Raw genomic sequence first — 19,825 nt, 5'->3', positions numbered from 1 at the left:
GCTACGTTAGGTAAAAGTAAGGTGCACAGTCACTGCTTTCCTGGTGCTCGTGTTCTCGATATCACTGCGCGGGTAACTGAGATCTTGAACGGTGACGAGCGCGTCGGAGCTGTTGTGCTGCATGCGGGAGCTAACGACACTAGGCTGCGACAGACGGAGGTTCTGAAGAAAGACTTCAGGAGCCTTATCGATACGGTACGCAGCACATCGCCTGAAACATCGATTATTGTGTCTGGACCGCTTCCTACGTACCGACGAGGGCATGAAAAGTTCAGTAGATTATTCGCGCTAAATGAATGGTTATTGTCATGGTGCAATGAGCAGAAATTGATTTTTGTAAATAATTGGAATCTGTTTTGGGAGCGACCAAGGCTCTTCCGCGCTGATGGCTTACACCCAAGTAGAATCGGGGCAGATCTTCTGTCGGATAACATCTCCAAGATGTTAAATACCATTTGACTAGTAACCAAAAATCCAAATCACAGTCTCTACTGCACCAATTTAATTGATATTAATACTAGTGTAGAACATTGCATAGAAACTGTGTCTATTCCTCGTTTACTAAGATCAAATAATAAATCTACTGCAGGATCTAGAAAAAATCTAATTGTTATTAAAACAAAAAATCTCGCTATTAGTGAACAAAAACAATTTCTAAAGCTAGGTCTTCTAAACATTAGATCGCTCACACCTAAGGCGGTTATTGTAAATGAAATGGTCACAGATAATAATTTCGATGTTCTGTGCCTTACTGAAACCTGGCTTAAACCAAATGATTATTTCGGTCTAAATGAGTCTACTCCGCCAGGATACTGTTATAAGCATGAGCCCCGTCTGATCGGTCGTGGCGGCGGTGTTGCAACAATCTACAGAGATATCCTTAATGTTACTCAGAAAACTCGTCATAGGTTTAATTCGTTTGAAGTGCTTGTGCTAAATGTTACGCTCTTAGATGTAAGAAAAAAATCCCTATTATCTCTAGCATTGGCTACCGTATATAGACCTCCAGGGCCTTACGCCAATTTCCTAAAAGAGTTTGCTGACTTTCTATCAGATCTTTTGGTCAACGTCGATAAAGCATTAATTGTTGGAGATTTTAACATACACGTAGATAATTTAAATGATGCGTTAGGGGCTGCGTTTACAGATTTATTAAACTCCTTCGGGGTCAAGCAAAACGTCACCGGACCAACTCATCGTCTTAATCATACACTCGATTTAATTATATCATATGGAACCGATCCAACCGATATAGATATCATTCCACAAAGTGATGATGTCACTGACCACTACTTGGTAACTTGCATATTACGCACTGCTGTAATATGTCATGCTGCGCCACGTTATCGACCAGGTAGAACAATTCGTCCATCCACCATAGATCATTTCTCAAATAGCTTATCTGATCTGTCCCAGCTGCTGCCTGAACCCAAACAAACAGATGAATTAGACGAACTAACTAGCACTATGAGCAACATTCTCTCTAGAACATTGGATATTGTTGCACCCATTAGATTAAAAAAGGTCAGAGAAAAAAGTATAGCACCATGGTACAATAATACTACGTATGTTTTAAAGAGAGAAACCCGTAATTTAGAGCGTAAATGGAAAAAAACTAATTTAGAGGTCTTTACAATCGCGTGGAAAGACAGTATGTCACTTTATAAAAAGGCACTTAAAACGGCCAGGGCTGAGCACCTCAGCAAATTAATAGAAAACAACCGAAATAATCCAAGGTTTTTATTTAATACCGTGGCTAGACTAACAAATAAACAGACGTCGTCTGAACAAAATACCTCGTTACAGTTTAGTAGTAATGATTTCATGAACTTCTTCACCGAGAAAATTGAAAGCATCAGAATCAAAATCGTAAACGTTCGATCTTTGCTCGCGCCTTATAATTCGGCCGCAATTATTACCCCGCAAGAACAATTACAATGCTTTACAACCATAGAACAAAAAGAGTTAAATAAACTTATCACTTCATCTAAAACAACAACATGTTTATTAGATCCTATACCAACTGAACTACTGAAAGAAGTGTTACCTGTAGTGGAAGAGCCTCTTCTCAATATTATTAACTCATCTTTATCTTTAGGTCATGTTCCAAGAACGTTCAAGCTGGCAGTTATAAAACCTCTTATTAAGAAACCACAATTAGATCCAAATAACCTAGCAAATTACAGACCCATTTCGAATCTTCCATTTATGTCAAAAATATTAGAAAAAGTTGTGTCCGCTCAACTCGGCTCTTTCTTGCAAGAAAACGACATCTATGAAAAGTTTCAGTCTGGATTCAGGCCACATCATAGCACTGAAACTGCGCTTGTTAGAATCACAAATGATTTACTTTTAGCTTCGGACCAAGGCTGTATCTCAGTACTAGTTTTACTTGATCTTAGTGCTGCGTTCGATACTATAGATCACACAATACTCTTAGATCGACTGCAAAATTACACTGGTGTTCAAGGACAAGCATTAAGCTGGTTCAGGTCATACTTATCTGACCGCTACCATTTCGTCTACTTAAATGGAGAAAAATCGATTATAACTTCGGCAAACTATGGAGTGCCGCAGGGATCTGTGTTAGGCCCTTTATTATTCTCAATATATATGCTGCCACTTGGTAATATTCTAAGGAAACATGGAATTAGTTTCCATTGTTATGCTGATGACACTCAAATATATATTTCCTCACGGCCAGATGAATACGCTAAATTATCCAAATTGACAGATTGTGTTAAAGATATAAAAGATTGGATGACGCATAATTTTCTTTTATTAAATCCAGACAAGACAGAGGTAATACTTATCGGTTCTAAAAACCGTCCACAAAACCTTTCACAGCACGACTTTAACATAGTAGGATGCCCTGTTACTCTATCCGCTACAGTAAAAGACCTGGGTGTTACATTAGACTGCAACCTGTCTTTTGAAAAGCATATTTCATATGTTACAAAAACAGCCTTTTTCCACCTTAGAAACATTGCTAAGTTACGTAATATGCTATCAGTCTCTGATGCAGAAAAGTTAGTTCATGCATTCATGACCTCGAGACTAGATTACTGTAATGCTTTATTAGCTGGTTGTCCTGCATCTTCAATAAACAAGCTACAGTTAGTCCAAAATGCAGCCGCTAGAGTTCTTACTAGATTAAGAAAATATGATCATATAACACCGATTTTATCATCACTTCATTGGTTACCTATAAAGTTCCGTATTAATTACAAGGTATTGCTTTTGACTTATAAAGCTCTAAATTGTTTAGCTCCAGTCTATTTAACGGATCTTCTATCGCCTTACAATCCATCGCGCTCTTTAAGATCACTAGATTCGAGGTTTCTGGTCATTCCTAGGATATCCAGATCCACCAAAGGAGGCAGAGCATTTTCACATTTAGCTCCGAAGCTCTGGAATAGCCTTCCTGATATTGTTCGTTGCTCAGACTCGCTCTCCCAGTTTAAAACTAGACTGAAGACGCATCTATTTAGCCAGGCATTCATATAAATTTTTTATCTTACAGTTACTGTAAATTCGGCCTCTAGTTCATAAACGCCAGAGGAGAACTGGCCCCCGACTGAGCCTGGGTTCTCCCAAGGTTTTTTTTCTCCATTGGGTCACCTGATGGGGTGTTAGGACACCATTAGGTCACTGGATGGAGTTTTTCGGTTCCTTGCCACTGTTGCCTTTGGCTTGCTCAGTTGGGGATATTCAAATTAATTAACCAATCATACCATTGATCAGCTCTACCAAACTTGGATGTCTTTTTTCCAGTAATAAACAAACATTAAGTTGTTTTGATTGATACTGTGAAGCAGCTTTGATACAATCTGTATTGTGAAAAGCGCTATATAAATATATTTGACTTGACTTGACTTGACTTGACAAGGACATTTAACATGGGATAATACTAAAATATTGTGGTATTTTAATCTTACAGCCATGACTCTAAACCTGCTGAAGTCCTCAACACATTGAGATCAAATCTGAAACAGAAGTTTGAATGTTTGTATGAGGGAATATCAAAGCAGGGAAACCCAACACTCCTGAAGGAGATCTACACAGAGCTCTACATCACAGAGAGTGGAAGTGGAGAGATCAATTATGAGCATGAGGTGAGACAGATCGAGACACAGTCCAGGAGAGCAGAAACAGAGGACACACCGATCAAATGCAGTGACATCTTTAGACCTTTACCTGGACAAGACAAACCCATCAGAACTGTGCTGACAAAGGGAGTCGCTGGCATTGGAAAAACAGTCTCTGTGCAGAAGTTCATCCTGGACTGGGCTGAAGGGAAAGAGAATCAGGACGTCCAGCTCATATTTCCACTTCCTTTCAGAGAGCTCAACTTGATGAAGGACAAAACTCTCAGTCTATCAGATCTTCTTCATCGCTTTTTCCCTCAAACACAAGAAATGGACATATCCAGTGATGAGTATAAAGTGCTGTTGATCTTTGATGGTCTGGATGAGTGTCGTCTGTCTCTGAATTTTCAGAGAGATGTGAGATTGTTTGATGTGACTGAATCAGCCTCAGTGGACGAGCTGCTGACGAACCTCATTGTGGGGAATCTGCTTCCCTCTGCTCTCATCTGGATCACCTCCAGACCAGCAGCAGCGGATCTCATCCCCTCTGAGTGTGTCCATCGAGTGACAGAGGTTCGAGGCTTCAGTGACACACAGAAGGAGGAATACTTCAGGAAGAGAATCAGTGAACAGAGTCTGGCTGACATGATCATCTCACACCTGAAGTCCTCAAGGAGCCTCTTTATTATGTGCCACATCCCAGTGTTCTGCTGGATCTCAGCCAATGTTCTAGAGAAGATGTGGAGTGAAGCAGAGAGTGGAGAGGTTCCCAAGACTCTCACTCAAATGTACACACACTTCCTGCTCATTCAGACCAACATCAAACATGAGAAGGACTATGAGAAGAAAGTGAAAGATGAAGACATGATTGTCAAACTGGGGAAACTGGCTTATCAGCAGCTTGTGAAAGGCAACCTGATCTTCTATGAGGAAGACCTGAGCGAGTGTGGCATTGATGTGACAGAAGCATCAGTTTACTCAGGATTGTGCACTCAGATCTTCAGAGAGGAGTTGGGCTTGTGTCAGGGGAAAGTCTTCTGCTTTGCTCATCTGAGCATTCAGGAACATCTAGCAGCTCTATATGTGTATCTCTCCTTTATCAACAATAACATCAATGTGTTTGACCAGATTACCAAACCAACTAATGGAGACACAGTTTCACTGTCTGATCTCCACCAGAGAGCTGTGGATGAGGCTTTACACAGTAAAAATGGGCATCTGGACCTTTTCCTTCGTTTCTTTCTGGGTCTGTCAGTGAAGTCTAATCAGAGTCTCTTACAAGAACTAAAGACACAGACAGCAAACAGCTCTCACAACAATGAGAAAACAGTTGACTATATTAAAGAAAAGATCAGTGAGAATCCCTCTCCAGATAAATACATCAATCTGTTTCACTGTCTGAATGAACTGGGTGATCTTTCTCTAGTGAACAAAGCTCAACCTCATGTGAGCCGTGGAGGATTACGTGATGTGAAACTCTCCTCATCTCAGTGGTCAGCTGTAGTGTTTGTGTTGTTGTCCTCAGAGGAGACACTGCAGAAGTTTAACCTGTACAGCTTTATTGGAGTCAGAAATGATCAGTAAGTAACACTGAGTACAATCATTACAGTCTGAACATTACATTACAACATTACATACATTATGAACAAAGAGAAATTAATAGATCAGAGGTGTTTAAGTCATGGGACACAGATTGATTTCTGGGACATTGCATGTAATTTGCGGTTGTTTCTCAAACTGTGGCTGTGTCCTTGTAAGGCTGCATATCTTGACTGGGGAAAAAAGAGGGGAAAAAACAAGAAAGCTAAACTGTTAATGCAGCTAACCTTAAGGATAAGCACACTTTACAAGATGGATAGTTTAATGTGAGTTAATTCCGTTTTAAATTTAATTTAACTCAATTTAATTTGAAGTTGCCATCTAGACCTTCTTCTGGGATGTAATGATAGTTTCTCTCAAATTAAATGTTGTCAAAGTGAGAATATTAAATCGCAAAGGGACTATTTAAATATGAATCCTGGAAGTTCTGCGTCAATGAAGGGCCCAGACGCACGGTTCCCATTACTACACAGCATGTGCGACGCACGCGGTGCTTGTCTGCGTCATTCATTGCATCGTGCCGACGTAAACTAGTGTTTTTCCTTGATGCCTCGCCACAGCCAGAATTTGATTTGCGCACATCATACATGCTGCATGCTTATTGTTTCAGCGATGTTGACAAGACTATCCCCTACGGTATTGAAATTTGGTACCGAATGACAAGACATTTTTTTGATACTCAATGGTATCGAGGCTATTCGATCGATGCCTTAAAAGTATCAAACTCGATATCCAGCCCTAGTAAGATACAAAAATGTCTGCGCGATCACAAAAATTGGGCTGCAAGCGGATCCTTCTGACGATGAAAATTACGTCACGTAAAACGACAAAAGTAACCTTGATAAAACAGTTAATTGCCTTAATGCCGGAAGAGCACGCAGGGCATATTAAATTATCTTAAAAAAAATTTTATCATTAAATTATTATTACAGTTAACCCTCTGGGGTCTAAGGTGTTTTTGGGCTCCTTGAAATCTTTTGACATGCCCTGACATTTGTGCTTTTTTCAGTTGCTTATAAACATATTTATGGCAAAGGTGTCATTACACTCTATTTAGCACAAACAGGGCTACCATAATATGTGAGCAACATGTATGTACATGTTTGTATTTTTGAGAGAATATTGTTTATGAAAAAACTAAAACTTAAATGACCGCCAGGTGGTGCAAAGGGATTTGTGCAAAACAGCACCAAGTGCCGCATTTTGAAATGTGAGTGTGGTTAATGCCAATTAACAGTAAGGATGAAATACTAAAACTATGGTAAAAAGAATAGAACATTTTTTAGGACAGAAAAATAGAATGAAAAGTTAAGAATAGAGACGAGAACAATATAGCCTATAGGCCTAGACGTCGGGCGAAATAAGCCTATTCCCCGGGGGAGCAGCGCGATAACAAAAAAACAAAAAAAAAATGAATAACAAAAATAACAAACAAAATAAATTTGATGCAATGAAGCTGATTATTTGTACTATTCTATTGAGGAATGAGACAAATGAAGAGCGCTTCTCGCTCATGTGAGCGAACACAGGAGAAACGAACACTGGAGAAACTAATGTTTGGCAATGTCTCAGTGAACAAATTCATGGCCGAGTGGTAGAACTTACGTTTCGATCATTTAGATGACACGGGTTCAAATCCCGAACAAACGTGGACTACTCAATTTTATATTAGCCTATTAATATTATATTAGCATTTTTTATAGCCTATTATTAATGCTACAGTTATTAATAGATATTTGTTTATATTTATAAAATAAAATTACCATGCATTTCCATTTTACACTAAGGAACAAATATTATCCAACAGAATGACTTTACATCTGTATAATAATACAACCGTAATTTCAAAAGCATTTCTGTAAAAAAAAAAAAAAAAATATATATAATTTATTTCTTTATTTGTTTTTGTTTGTTTGTTTGTTTTATTATCTATAGTCTACATAGAGTCTTTAAAAACATAAGCAAGGTGCGATTTGCCATGGGGGACGGAGATTTCCTTCTGGTCTAAACATCCCTCTGCTGAATTATTTTAATCCCCCACCCCCTCCCTCCACAGTTATCAATGCTATAGGCTACTTAACCAATAGACCATATAAAATAAAGATATGCCACAGGCACGTTTAAACGACAAACAATAAAATCCAAACCAGCGTTTCAGTTACGTTCATGGTTCCAGTGGCCTTAATGCATGCACAGCTTTTCAAAATGTCACAAAGCGTTTTGAGATTATTTTGAATTAAATATTGAAGTTTATAATTAAGTGTTTTGGCACACCACGCCGAGTGGCGCTATGCATTGTTCTAAAATCTGGTTTTATTATGTTGAATTGGTGTTCGACAAACGCAGCGGCGCGTTCATTTGGATTTATTTTTCTCATAACAACTAAAATAACTTAATAGGCTACTCCGTGATTTTTTGGTCATACAGATAAGAGTAGAGTAGTCTACATCGTTCAAAACTGTAAACTTTTATTCATGTTAGGCTTGACAAAAGTTTATCTGTTGTCTCTGTCTCTGGGAACTGCGCCTCACAAATATGAACCGAAAGCCACTTGCTCAGTCACGATAAGAAATCGGCTATATCTAAAGCCTTTAACTGTCTAAATATTTAGGCTAATAAATGTTATCTGATTATGTAATCCATTTGAAAACGAGAGGTATAAAGGATCTACTCAAACATGTTTAGCTATGATGTCAGCGCTTCCCACTGAGAAAATGACAAGGCAAGGGTGAAAATCTCACTCTAATTAAATAAATCGCCCTGAACAGATCAAAACGGATCAAAAAATGTATTTGTCAATGTTGCGATATTGTTTCATTTAAGTTCAGAATTATTATATAAATGTTATTTAGTTTAGCAGCAGACGAAGCACCGTTCGAGATGTATTTGAATAGTAATAAATAAATAAAACTTAATTCACAAATTGCATGCCTGGTTGTAAGGATCCAAAGATCCCTGTAGAATTTAATATTGAGTTGAACATTTTGTTCATGACAACAAATGAACATGCGTTTGAAGATTATATTTAGTTTTGCTTAAAAGCTTCCCCAAACCAGTTTTTTTTAATTATTGAAATAATTAAATATTTAGTAATAAACTTTTATAACAGAAATATCATGTAGCTTAAATTATTTAATTCCTTCATTATCAACACTTTAACAGCCTAATGCTAATGTCTAGAATAGCGATTTAAGTGTGAATTGCGACTTCTCTTTTAAGTCAATCTCAAACTCAGATAGCCTGTGGGGGGTTTGGAGGAACAGTTCAGTGCTTTATCGTGTGTGCAGGACAATAGGTGTTAATGTTCCTCTTTCATCTGGAGAGTGTCGGATAGCCAGCCTGATGAGCATAGGCAAAATTATTTTAAGGATAAATCTCTCGATGTGTCCAAATGTAAGCCCCATATCTTATTAAATTATAAATATTGTAGTTTATTTATTGTAGCCTATACAGTTTTTTTCACACAAAATTTAAATTTAAGTGTTCAATCCAGTTGATTAAACTTTTTTTATAATGTTTGAGCAGTGTGTATGATTTTGAACAATCTGGCATTATCTAAACATTACGACACGTTCATGCCAAGAAACGAATGGGAGTGATCATCAGATACAGAGCTCTTTTATTCGCGATCAACCTCGTTTTATTGTAAGGTGAATTCAACAAGGCATGCTGTGTCTTTGAAGCAACAGAGGCTAAATAATTTGTTTAATTTATAATTTGTACAGAACTGCTTTTTAAATTCGTATCGTATTATTATACAGAATTATTATACATCGTATTATTATACAGATGTAAAGTCATTCTGTTGGATAATATTTGTTCCTTAGTGTAAAATGGAAATGCGTGGTAATTTTATTTTATAAATATAAACAAATATCTATTAATAACTGTAGCATTAATAATAGTCTATAAAATAGGCTAATGTAATATTAATAGGCTAATATAAAATTTTGAGTAGTCCATGTTTGTTCAGGATTTGAACCCGTGTCATCTAAATGATCGAAACGTAAGTTCTACCACTCGGCCATGAATTTGTTCACTGAGACATTGCCAAACATTAGTTTCTCCAGTGTTCGTTTCTCCTGTGTTCGCTCACATGAGCGAGAAGCGCTCTTCATTCGTCTCATTCCTCAATAGAATAGTACAAATAATCAGCTTCATTGCATCTAATTTATTTTCTGTTTGTTATTTTTGTTATTATTTTTGTTTTGTTTTTTTGTTATCGCGCTGCTCCTCCGGGGAATAGGCTTATTTCGCCCGACGTCTAGGCCTATAGGTTATATTGTTCTCGTCTCTATTCTTAACTTTTCATTCTATTTTTCTGTCCAAAAAAAAAATTCTATTCTTTTTACCATAGTTGTAGTATTTCATCCTTACAGTTAATTGGCATTAACCCCACTAATGCGGCAATTGCTGCTGTTTTGCACAATATCCCTTTTCGCCACCTGGCGGTTATTTCGCGAATGACTTGAAATGCGACTGGTTTATTTTTACGGTGGCTGGCGCGGCCGTAATAGGCATTCTGGTTGTCCACCTACTGTATATATATAACATCTTGAAAAAAAAGTGTCTTTTTCCACAAATTTTGTATGCATGCAAATTGTATAATATCCAAGGTAAACATTTCTAGTAATTGTGCAGTTAAAGGTGCAGTGTGTGATTTTTAGCGGCATCTAGTGGTGAGGTTACAAATTGCAACCAACAAAAGTTACACTGGCCCACAGGAAAATATGTCATCGTCTGAGACAGCAGAGAGTAGCCAGTTCAGCAATGAGGTTTCTTTACAAGGATAAATTAAGAAATTATGTTTACTTAATTATTCAGTAAAACAATATGTTATTGTTACTTGTTCATTATTGTGTAAGTGTTTTATTCGCTGAACTAAGCTTGCTTCCTTGCACGAAGAGCAACATAGTAATGAAACACGTTTGTCCATTTAGGGCTACTGTAGAAACATGTCGCCGCATTTCAATGTAAGGGAACCCGCGGTGTATGTAGATATAAACTGCTTATTCTAAGGTAATACAAATATAACGGTTCATTAAGTAAGGTCTTTATACACCACTGAAAACTTCTTCAAGGTAGTGAAGAAACGCGCTCTGTAGCGCTGAGTGTTTGCTGTCGGCTATGGTAGAAACATGACGACACAATATGTCGACCTCCATAGAAGGGGGTTCCCGTGGTTATGGAGATATAAATGTCTCATTCTAAGGTAATAAAAACATAACCGTTCATTATGCAAGGTCTTTATACACCACTGAAAACATAGTTATGAATCTTATATTGCATTTCTGTCAATAGATCCTCAGAAATATTACACAATGCACCTTTAATTCTCATACTGTGTTTTCAAAAAGTTTTGGAATATATATCCTTTCCCAAATTTGTCACTAATAAAACACAATAAAAAAAGGTTACAATTACAACAACAATTACAATATTTCAAGTGTAATCCTTCAAAGGTAAGGATTCATTAGTTTGAATATGGGAACAAACACTATAATAACATCTTAGTTGATAATTCAATATACCTTCTTTATTTTTGACTAAACATCCCATACTATATATTTAACATATGAGCAGAAATTGGCGAACAAAAGCTTATTTGATGTGGCAGGAGTCTTTTTTTTTTTACAGCAAAATAATTTATCCAAATAAATATTTATAATCTATCCAAAACGAATCAACGAAATCTTGTCTAAACATTCATATTTAGTCTGTAACATATCCTGTTTATGAAATATTAACATATAAATGTGAATTTGCAGTTTGTTGCTTATACAAAGACATTTTATTGCAACATATTTCAGTCTATTTTTACTCATCCCAGTAGGCTATAGTAATATAGAGTGTGAATGAACGGCTGTGCAACTGTAGTAAACAACAGCGCACGCGTCTGTGCCATTCATTCACACTTGCACCTACATTAGTAAATATGTTATTTTTACATGAACACATACAAACTATATTGCTATAGCCTACTGAGATGAGTAAAAATAGACTGAAATATGTTGAAATAAAATGTCTTTGTATAAGCAACAAACTGCAAATTAACATTTATATGCTAATCATATTATTATTATTATTATTATTATATATTATATTCATTCATTCATTCATTCATTCATTCACACAAAGACACGCGATTCATATTTAAATAGTTTTTTGCGGTTTACAGACACTGTTCTAACCGCGATATGGAATAAAGCACTTAAGAATAAATGACTTACTCTTCACATGGATCCGTCGCTCCTCGAAATGAAACTACCAGCACTTCTGAGGTAAACTTTCCAGGATTATTTAGATAGTATTATTCCTCACAGCGTTGCAAGACGACGTAAAGTACATGATTGTTTTTAAACTTGATGTGTTTTATCCAGCTTATGTGAGCGTTGGCATGTTTGCATGGCTTGCCTCAGATTATTTGCGTTTGAATAGCTCGCACTCTAATTACGGTCACATTAGCACTTGATGAGCTATAATGAGCTAAAAAGAAGACGACTGACATCTCTCTCTTTTTAAACAGATTACATTTTACGAGAATATTTGTTTTTTATATAAATTACTTAATTTAAAAGGAGATAATTCAAACTTCATAAAGAAAAATCTCTCGTGCCTGTGTGACCAGATTGGCTGAGTTGCAGTTCATTTTCGGACGCGTTTCAGAATGGACTTCACTGACAGCGAGCATCATGTTTATTTTTCTTTATTTGACAAAAAGCACAACACTTTGTTTTTATTGTGAGTATAGACAAAAAAAATTGACATTTAACAGGATCAAATAATGTATAACAGTTATATGTAAGATCAAAATCAACAGAGTATTTTGAGTCTCTTTTGCACTGATAAGACAAAAAGCAAGCTGGTCACAAAATACTTCTTAATTCATGAAAATATGCGTTTTTTCACAATGGGCCACAAGAGGAGTATTAAGAAAAAAAATTAGATTGTCTCATCATCATTTTTCTTTATCACCAGTTGCTCGCAAAATGATGGACAATGATTCACATTTTGTGCGACAGTAAAACTAAGTAAATTATTAAATAAACAACCTGGTTAAAAAAAACGTAACAATAAAACAAACTTGTGTGCTTAAAATTTCAGTGAATAATTTGCTGATGCAGGTAAAAAAATACTTTTTTTCTTGCACCCCCCCCCCCCCCCCCAACTCGGGAGTTAAATGTCGCCATGGTGATAACCATAGCAACGGACAGGACAAAATATCGGATATGTCAAAATAGTGTTGTAGTGTAAATGCAGACTAATAGACCTGCCACAGCAACATTGACAAGAAAAAGAAAAACAAATCTTTGTTGGCTGAATATGAGGCTTCTACAGTTAGATACTAAAAAAAACTTTAAAAAGCAATGTTTAATTAAAAAATTATTTGAAGGTATTTAGGAAGGTATAATGTATTATTTACTTGTGATATTAATTATTATTATTATTATTAGCATTAATAATTGACTTTATTATTATTATTAGCATTAATAATTGACTTATTTATTTTTTATTTTCAATTAGTGTCGAACAAAACACTGGAGATGAAGTTCTTCAGAAGCTGCTGCCTGTGGTTACAGCAACTAGATCAGCTCAGTAAGTAACACTGACAACAAGCATCACTGTTAAACTTTAATTTATAATGTTTAAGTAAGAAGTGTTATAATGGTTTAACAAAAAATATGAGTGTCACACTTCAGCTTTTAAACCCTCCACCTATCTGACCTGATTTGTGATTACTTAATAATTTTTATATTTGTGGTTATGTATATAAACATGTATGTACATGTACATTGTACATTTACATTTAGCTGACGCTTTTATCCAAAGCGACTTACAATTGCTATAAATGTCAGAGGTCGCACGCCTCTGGAGCAACTAGCGGTTAAGTGTCTTGCTCAGGGACACATTGGTGTCTCACAGTGGATTCGACCCCGGGTCTCTCACACCATAGGCATGTGTCTTATCCATTTCGCCATCACCACCCCTATATATAAACTTATATTTAGATTTTTTTTGGAAAAAAACAATGATGCATTCAGTGTATTCAATTTTATCAGTTTTATATGATCTTTCTGTCAGGGTTCTGCCCTGTCAGCTTTGTCTGTGTTGCCTTTGTTGCATGTCTCTATGTTTGTGTTGTGCTTGAACATATGGCTCTGTCTTTGTTTGTGTTGACCATGTAGTCCTCTGTTCCTGCCTCCTTGTTTCCCAGTACCACGCCCTCTTGTCTAGTTTAGTCCTCGTTTGCCTGATTATGTTCACCTGTTCCTTGTCTGAGTGTGCTCACCTGTTCCTCTTGTTCTCAGCTTCCTTAACGTGTGTTCTCTTGCCCTCATGTTTTGCCAGTTCGTTATGTACTTTCTGTGTGCCATAAATTTTGTGAGCTACATTGTTTGTTTAACAGTCTACTGTAGTTTCTAGTCAGAGCTTACTATAGTCTCATCGTGTCTTGTGCTTGCTGTGTCTTTTGTCTTCCCTAGTTTGTCCTCCAAGCTGAGCTTCCCTTGTTGCTTACATCATCAGCCAAGCAGGAAGACCGCTGCAGTAATTGTTTGTACTCTGAGAGTCGATCCCCTTGTACTGTGCGATCCTGCCTGGCACTTACTGTTCTCCTCCAGTCTCTTGCTGTCATTCTGTGTCTCCCCTTCCTCCTACTGTCATCCTGGGTTGGATTCAGCGGTCGCTTTCTCAGCCTGTCTTTGTGCCTCATCCCTGCCTACTGTTTGGACTGTTCACCTACTCTCCCTCACACTATCCTGTCTTGTCTGCTGTCTTTCAAATAAACCCCTGATCACTCATTTCTGCATCTGAGTCCTCCCTCATTGACCCGTAACACTTTCTCCCTCACATAGAGACGTAATCTCTTAGAATAACAGTTAAACTTACTGATATATTGAATTAATTGTTTAAAAAAAGAGATATTGCACAATTATAAACACAATTACAAAAAACAAAGATTTCTGTTTTGATCTGAGAGAGTGAATAGTGTGTCATTGTTCTCTACAGGTTGATAAATTGTGGTGTCACAGATAAAGGTTGTGCTACTCTGGCTTCAGCTCTGAGATCAAACCCCTCACACCTGAGAAATCTGTATCTGTCATATAATAAACTAGGAGACTCAGGAGTGAAGCTGTTCTCTGCTGGACTGGAGAATCCTCACTGTAAACTGGAGATACTGGGGTAAGATCATGCGTGACTCACACATGAAACTGTCACTGTGAATTCATAAAGTATAATAAAATGGAATAAAATGCAGGGGTAATAACTATTATTACATTAATTACAAAAGCTTTTAAAAAACAACATGATCAAATTCATCAAATTAATTTCAAGTCTGTGTAAGGGTGGATTTCCTGCAGGGGTTCAGGCTGCAAGACTGCTGAATGACTAAAGAAACGTTATTAGCATGATGGTAGAAAACTGTACATTTCTTGTCTATTACCACCCACTGCTACTTATACCAACGACGGAAATAAGCACAATTACAATAGCTTAATATGTGGGAGAGCGTTGCTATATAGAGTGACAATATTGTATTGCAATAGGTAGCACTTCAGCGTCAATACGAAATCAAAACTAGTTAGCACATTATTTGTAATTAAAAAGGTTTAATGACAAAATATGGTTATGGTTACACTTAAGAGTTACAAAATAAATGTATGACATAATGACTTTTATCATTAATGCTACCCAGCATATATGTAAAATGTTACAAGAGAGAGATAGACAAAGAAAAGGTGTAAAGAGAGAGAGACCCAAGAAAGGGACCCAGAGAAAAAGAGAGCCCGAGCATAAAAGAGACAAAGTAACAGATACAATCTTCTTTTATCCTTTCCCTGACCATTTGACTAAAACCCAAATGTGAGACATTCAAGCTGACCAATCAGATATATACAACTTCCCCCACGGTACTAAAGGTGTGACAATTCATAGACTATTCAAGTACACACATCTTTGTCATCTTGGCACCGCAACAATTTCATGAAGAGTATCAGCAAAATATTCAGTGTAACAAAACACAGAGATTCAATTGAATTAATGTCCAAAACTATTGTTGCAAGTCAAATGGACAAAATACTAATAAGCAGAAATCAAATAAGTTTCAGAAATGTTTCAAAGCATTAATGAGAATACAGATATTTGTACTTGGGTAAAAATTAGAAATACTGACGTACATTTTAAAATTTAACTTGGTGAGACAAATGATAACTTAAAGGTATAGCGGAGGATTTTCTTTTTCCGGGGTGGGTAGCCTATACTATTGGTCCACCTAAGTGTCAATCATTCGGGTGATATGTTTACGTAAGGCCGTCGTACGTGCTCGTCTCTTCTGCGCATGCGAACTTTCAGGTGTATTATGTGTGATGAGTTACGGTTTCAGCCATTCCTTTGAAAATGGCTGAGGGTCGAAAGAGCTGATGTAGTAAATCATTTATTCTTAAGTGCTTTGTTCTAATCGCGATATTAAATAGTGTCTGTAAACTGCAAAAAGACTGTTTATATATGAATTGTGCGTCTGTGTGTAGGCTAAATGATGAATGAACGACACAGGCGCGCGCTGTTTACTACAGTTATACAGTGCGTGTCTGTGCTGTTCATTCACCCTCGCACCTACATTAGTAAACATGTACATGAACACATCCAAACTATATTGCTAACCTACTAAGATGAGTAAAAATAGACTGAAATATGTTTAAATTAAATGTCTGTATAAGCAACAAACTGCAAATTAACATGCTAATATAATATCATAAACACGATATGTTACAAACTAAATATGAATGTTTAGACAAGATTTCGTGATTAGTTTTGGATAGATTATAAAGTTTTGTCACAGCCCGGCTCAGAGGTTGTGACAAAGAAGCGGGACGCAAAACATTAATCAAAAGATAACCAATTTATTTACCAAACAAAACCAGAATTAAACACAAAATGCCGGCAACAAAACAAAACGCGGAAAGGGAACAGTCATGCCGGAGGGTGAACCCCTCGCTCGTTCCTCTTAAAAGCAGAGAGCAGGAAGCTTTTATCCGGAAGAGAAACTCCCACCACAGGTGTCCTCCAACAGCTCTCAAGATTGCAGCCCCGCCCCACTGAAACACAGACATAGCACAAACAAGTATAGAGGCCGTCACACTCCCGCCAAATATAAAGGGGGTCCCCAGAAGGAAACCCGCCAACAAATATTACCCCCCCCCCCCCCCCCCCCATTCAAGGATAAATGAATAAATACTTAACTAGCCATTACGGTTCCAATCATCCGCATCTTTCATTCCCACTTCTGGTTCAGCAGTCGATATACCTAAAGGGCAGTTTGAAGAATCCAGAAGTGGAAAACGACTAGAAGTACAAAACAATTACCCTAACGGCACCCTAGACAGTGCGTCCGCAATTATATTGTCCACTCCCTTCACATAACGAACGTCCAAGCAATAGGACTGCAAAAACAATGACCATCGAATCAATCTTTGGTTCGGACACTGCAAAGAATTTAGAAATATCAACGGATTATGATCGGTAAAGACCACCACAGGAGCACTACCACTAACATAAACATCAAAATGTTTTAGAGCCAAAATCAGAGCAAGCGTCTCCTTTTCGATCACAGAATAATTCCCCTGGTAACGATTAAATTTCTTTGAAAAACTAACCGGCATCTCAATACCACAGTCATCCTCTTGCATGAGGACCGCTCCAGCCCCTACCTGGCTCGCATCCACATACAATTTAAACGATCTATCCAAACGTGGCGCCATCAACACCGGAGCAGTACATTGAAGCGTTTTGACATGTTGGAAGGCACTTTGACAAACAGGGCACCAGAAAAAGTTGACTTTATCCCTCAACAGATCAGTGAGAGGTGCTACAATGCTATAAAAGTTTCTACAGAATGCTCTGTAATAACCTACCAGGCCTAGAAAACGCATCAACTCTTTTTTAGTTGTTGGAACTGGAAACTGGTCCACCGCCTGAATTTTTGCATTCACCGGACGCACCTGACCCTGCCCAACTACCTGGCCAAGATAAGTCACAGTCGCTTTCGCAAACTCACACTTTGGGAGTTTGATTGTGAACTTTGCCTCTGCCAAACGAGTAAACAATTCCCACATACCTTTCAAGTGACTATCCCAGGTTTTTGAATAAATGACTACATCGTCAAGATATACAGTGCAACCCTGCATGTTCCCTACAACGTGATTCATGAGACGCTGAAAGGTCGCAGGTGAATTACGAAGCCCAAGCGGCATTACCTTATACGAATATAAGCCCTTTGGAGTAATAAACGCAGCAATCTCACGAGCACGTCTAGACAAGGGCACCTGCCAGTAGCCTTTAAGGAGATCAAACTTACTGACAAATTTTGCAGCACCGACCTGATCGATGCAGTCATCCATTCTCGGGAAGCGCATTGTACCATCCGACTTAGGAACAAGTATACAGGGAGAAGCCCAGCTAGAAAAACTAGGCTCAGCAATGTTATTTTCAAACATATATTTTAACTGCTCCTCCATTTACTTTTGTTTATCCATATTTACCCGATAAAATCTCTGCTTTATGGGCTTCTCAACATCCACCTCAATGTCATGTTCTATCAAATGAGTGCACGTCGGGGAATCAGAAAATAAACAAGAAAAATTATTAATTAATTTGTCAACTGCTCTGCACGTGTCACCGGGAAATGAGCAAACAATTTTTCCAGTTCAATCAAAGTCTGTGAGTTGTTAAAACCACCTATAGACATTTCTTCCACCTCATCCAATGTTTTTTCAATGTCTCTGCCGTCAGTTTTAACTGAACCTGTAGAGACCGCGACACACGCCGCCTGAGCTTGGACTACTGTATGAGGACCACTACACACAGCAGGCTGAAGTACACCAGTAAAATAAGGTTTTAGTAAATTTACATGACAGAGCTGTGTAATTTTCCTACGCACCGGAGTTGCAATAACATAATTTTGCTCTGACACCTTCTTTACAATCGTATAAGGCCCTGCAAACTTAGCCTGAAATGGAGAACTGATTGCAGGAAACAGAGCCAACACCTGGTCTCCCTGGCTAAACGTGCGTAACTCAGCATGCCGATCATACCACAATTTCATTTTCTCCTGAGATGACGCCAAATTTGTTTTCGCCAACATCCCAGCTGTATAAAGGCGATGTTGAAACCCATTAACAAAATCTATCAAGTTTACAGGAGGTTCAACATCTTTCCAACCATCTGCCAATGCTCCTAACGGACCCCGTACTTTATGCGCAAACATAAGCTCATTCGGGGAAAACCCCAAGCTCTCCTGTGTAACTTCTCTAGCTGAAAGCATTAACCAGGACAGACCTTCCTCCCAGTCCCCACCTAATACAGTGCAATATGCTTGTAAAAGGGATTTTAACGTTTGATGGAAAAGTTCTAGCACCCCCTGACTCTGCGCATGATAGGCCGAGGCTTCCACATGACGAACATGAAGTTGTTTTAAAACCTGACTGAACATATGAGAGGAAAAATTAGATCCTTGATCTGATTGAACTACCCTTGGAATGCCGAAAATTGAAATAAAATGAGACAGTGCACGAACCACCGACCTGGTAGTTATCGTGCGTAAAGGTTATGCTGCAGGATAACGGGTGCTCTGACACATCACTGTTAGTAAATAATTTGCCCCCCATTTCGATCTAGGCAAAGGACCCACACAGTCAATTATAAGATGTTCAAACGGCTCGCCCAGTGCCGGAATAGGAAATAGTGGAGCAGGTTTTAACGTCTGATTCGGTTTACCTGTAAGCTGACACGTACGACAAGTTTTAATATAGGCGGAAACATCCTTTTTTACACAAGGCCAAAAAAAATGCCTCAACACTCTGTCCAAAGTCTTATTAACGCCCGAATGCCCAGAATCCTTATGCGCCACCTTCGAAACCGCCTCACGAAATTTTAACAGCAGCACAACCTGAAAAAGCGGTTCCCCAAGGACTTTACCTTTATGATCCACCCACTTTCTCACTAACAATGAGTTCTGGAGAAAATATCCGCTGACACTATCCTCCATCTCAGCGTCGGGCTTCATATGCTGAAACAGCTCCGACAAAGAGGAATCCCCCTGTTGCTCTGAGACCAACTCACTGCAAGACACAGACAAAGGA

The 19,825-nt window shown here is 37.9% G+C and overlaps 1 protein-coding gene across 6 annotated transcripts in view; it reads left to right on the top strand.

Moving 5' to 3' along the window:
- LOC143738311 (NLR family CARD domain-containing protein 3-like) overlaps positions 1 to 19,825 on the top strand; it is a 77,863-nt gene that overhangs the window by 16,659 nt on the left and 41,379 nt on the right. For 3 of the 6 annotated variants that reach the window (XM_077230412.1, XM_077230411.1, XM_077230413.1), the window contains 3 exons: positions 3,941 to 5,668; positions 13,212 to 13,283; positions 14,697 to 14,870. In XM_077230412.1, coding sequence (XP_077086527.1) covers positions 3,941 to 5,668; positions 13,212 to 13,283; positions 14,697 to 14,870 — 1,974 coding nt within the window. Of the gene's footprint in view, positions 1 to 3,940; positions 5,669 to 13,211; positions 13,284 to 14,170; positions 14,627 to 14,696; positions 14,871 to 19,825 lie in introns of those variants that run through there. The other 3 variants (XM_077230414.1, XM_077230416.1, XM_077230415.1) reach the window with 2 other exon arrangements.

Source organism: Siphateles boraxobius, unplaced genomic scaffold (genome assembly GCF_051911475.1).
Source record: "Siphateles boraxobius isolate OS27281-9 unplaced genomic scaffold, OSU_SipBor_1 143, whole genome shotgun sequence".
Classification (NCBI taxonomy): domain Eukaryota; kingdom Metazoa; phylum Chordata; class Actinopteri; order Cypriniformes; family Leuciscidae; genus Siphateles; species Siphateles boraxobius.
Note: the sequence above shows the minus strand (reverse complement) of the source record. Positions and strands in the feature narration are given on the sequence as shown.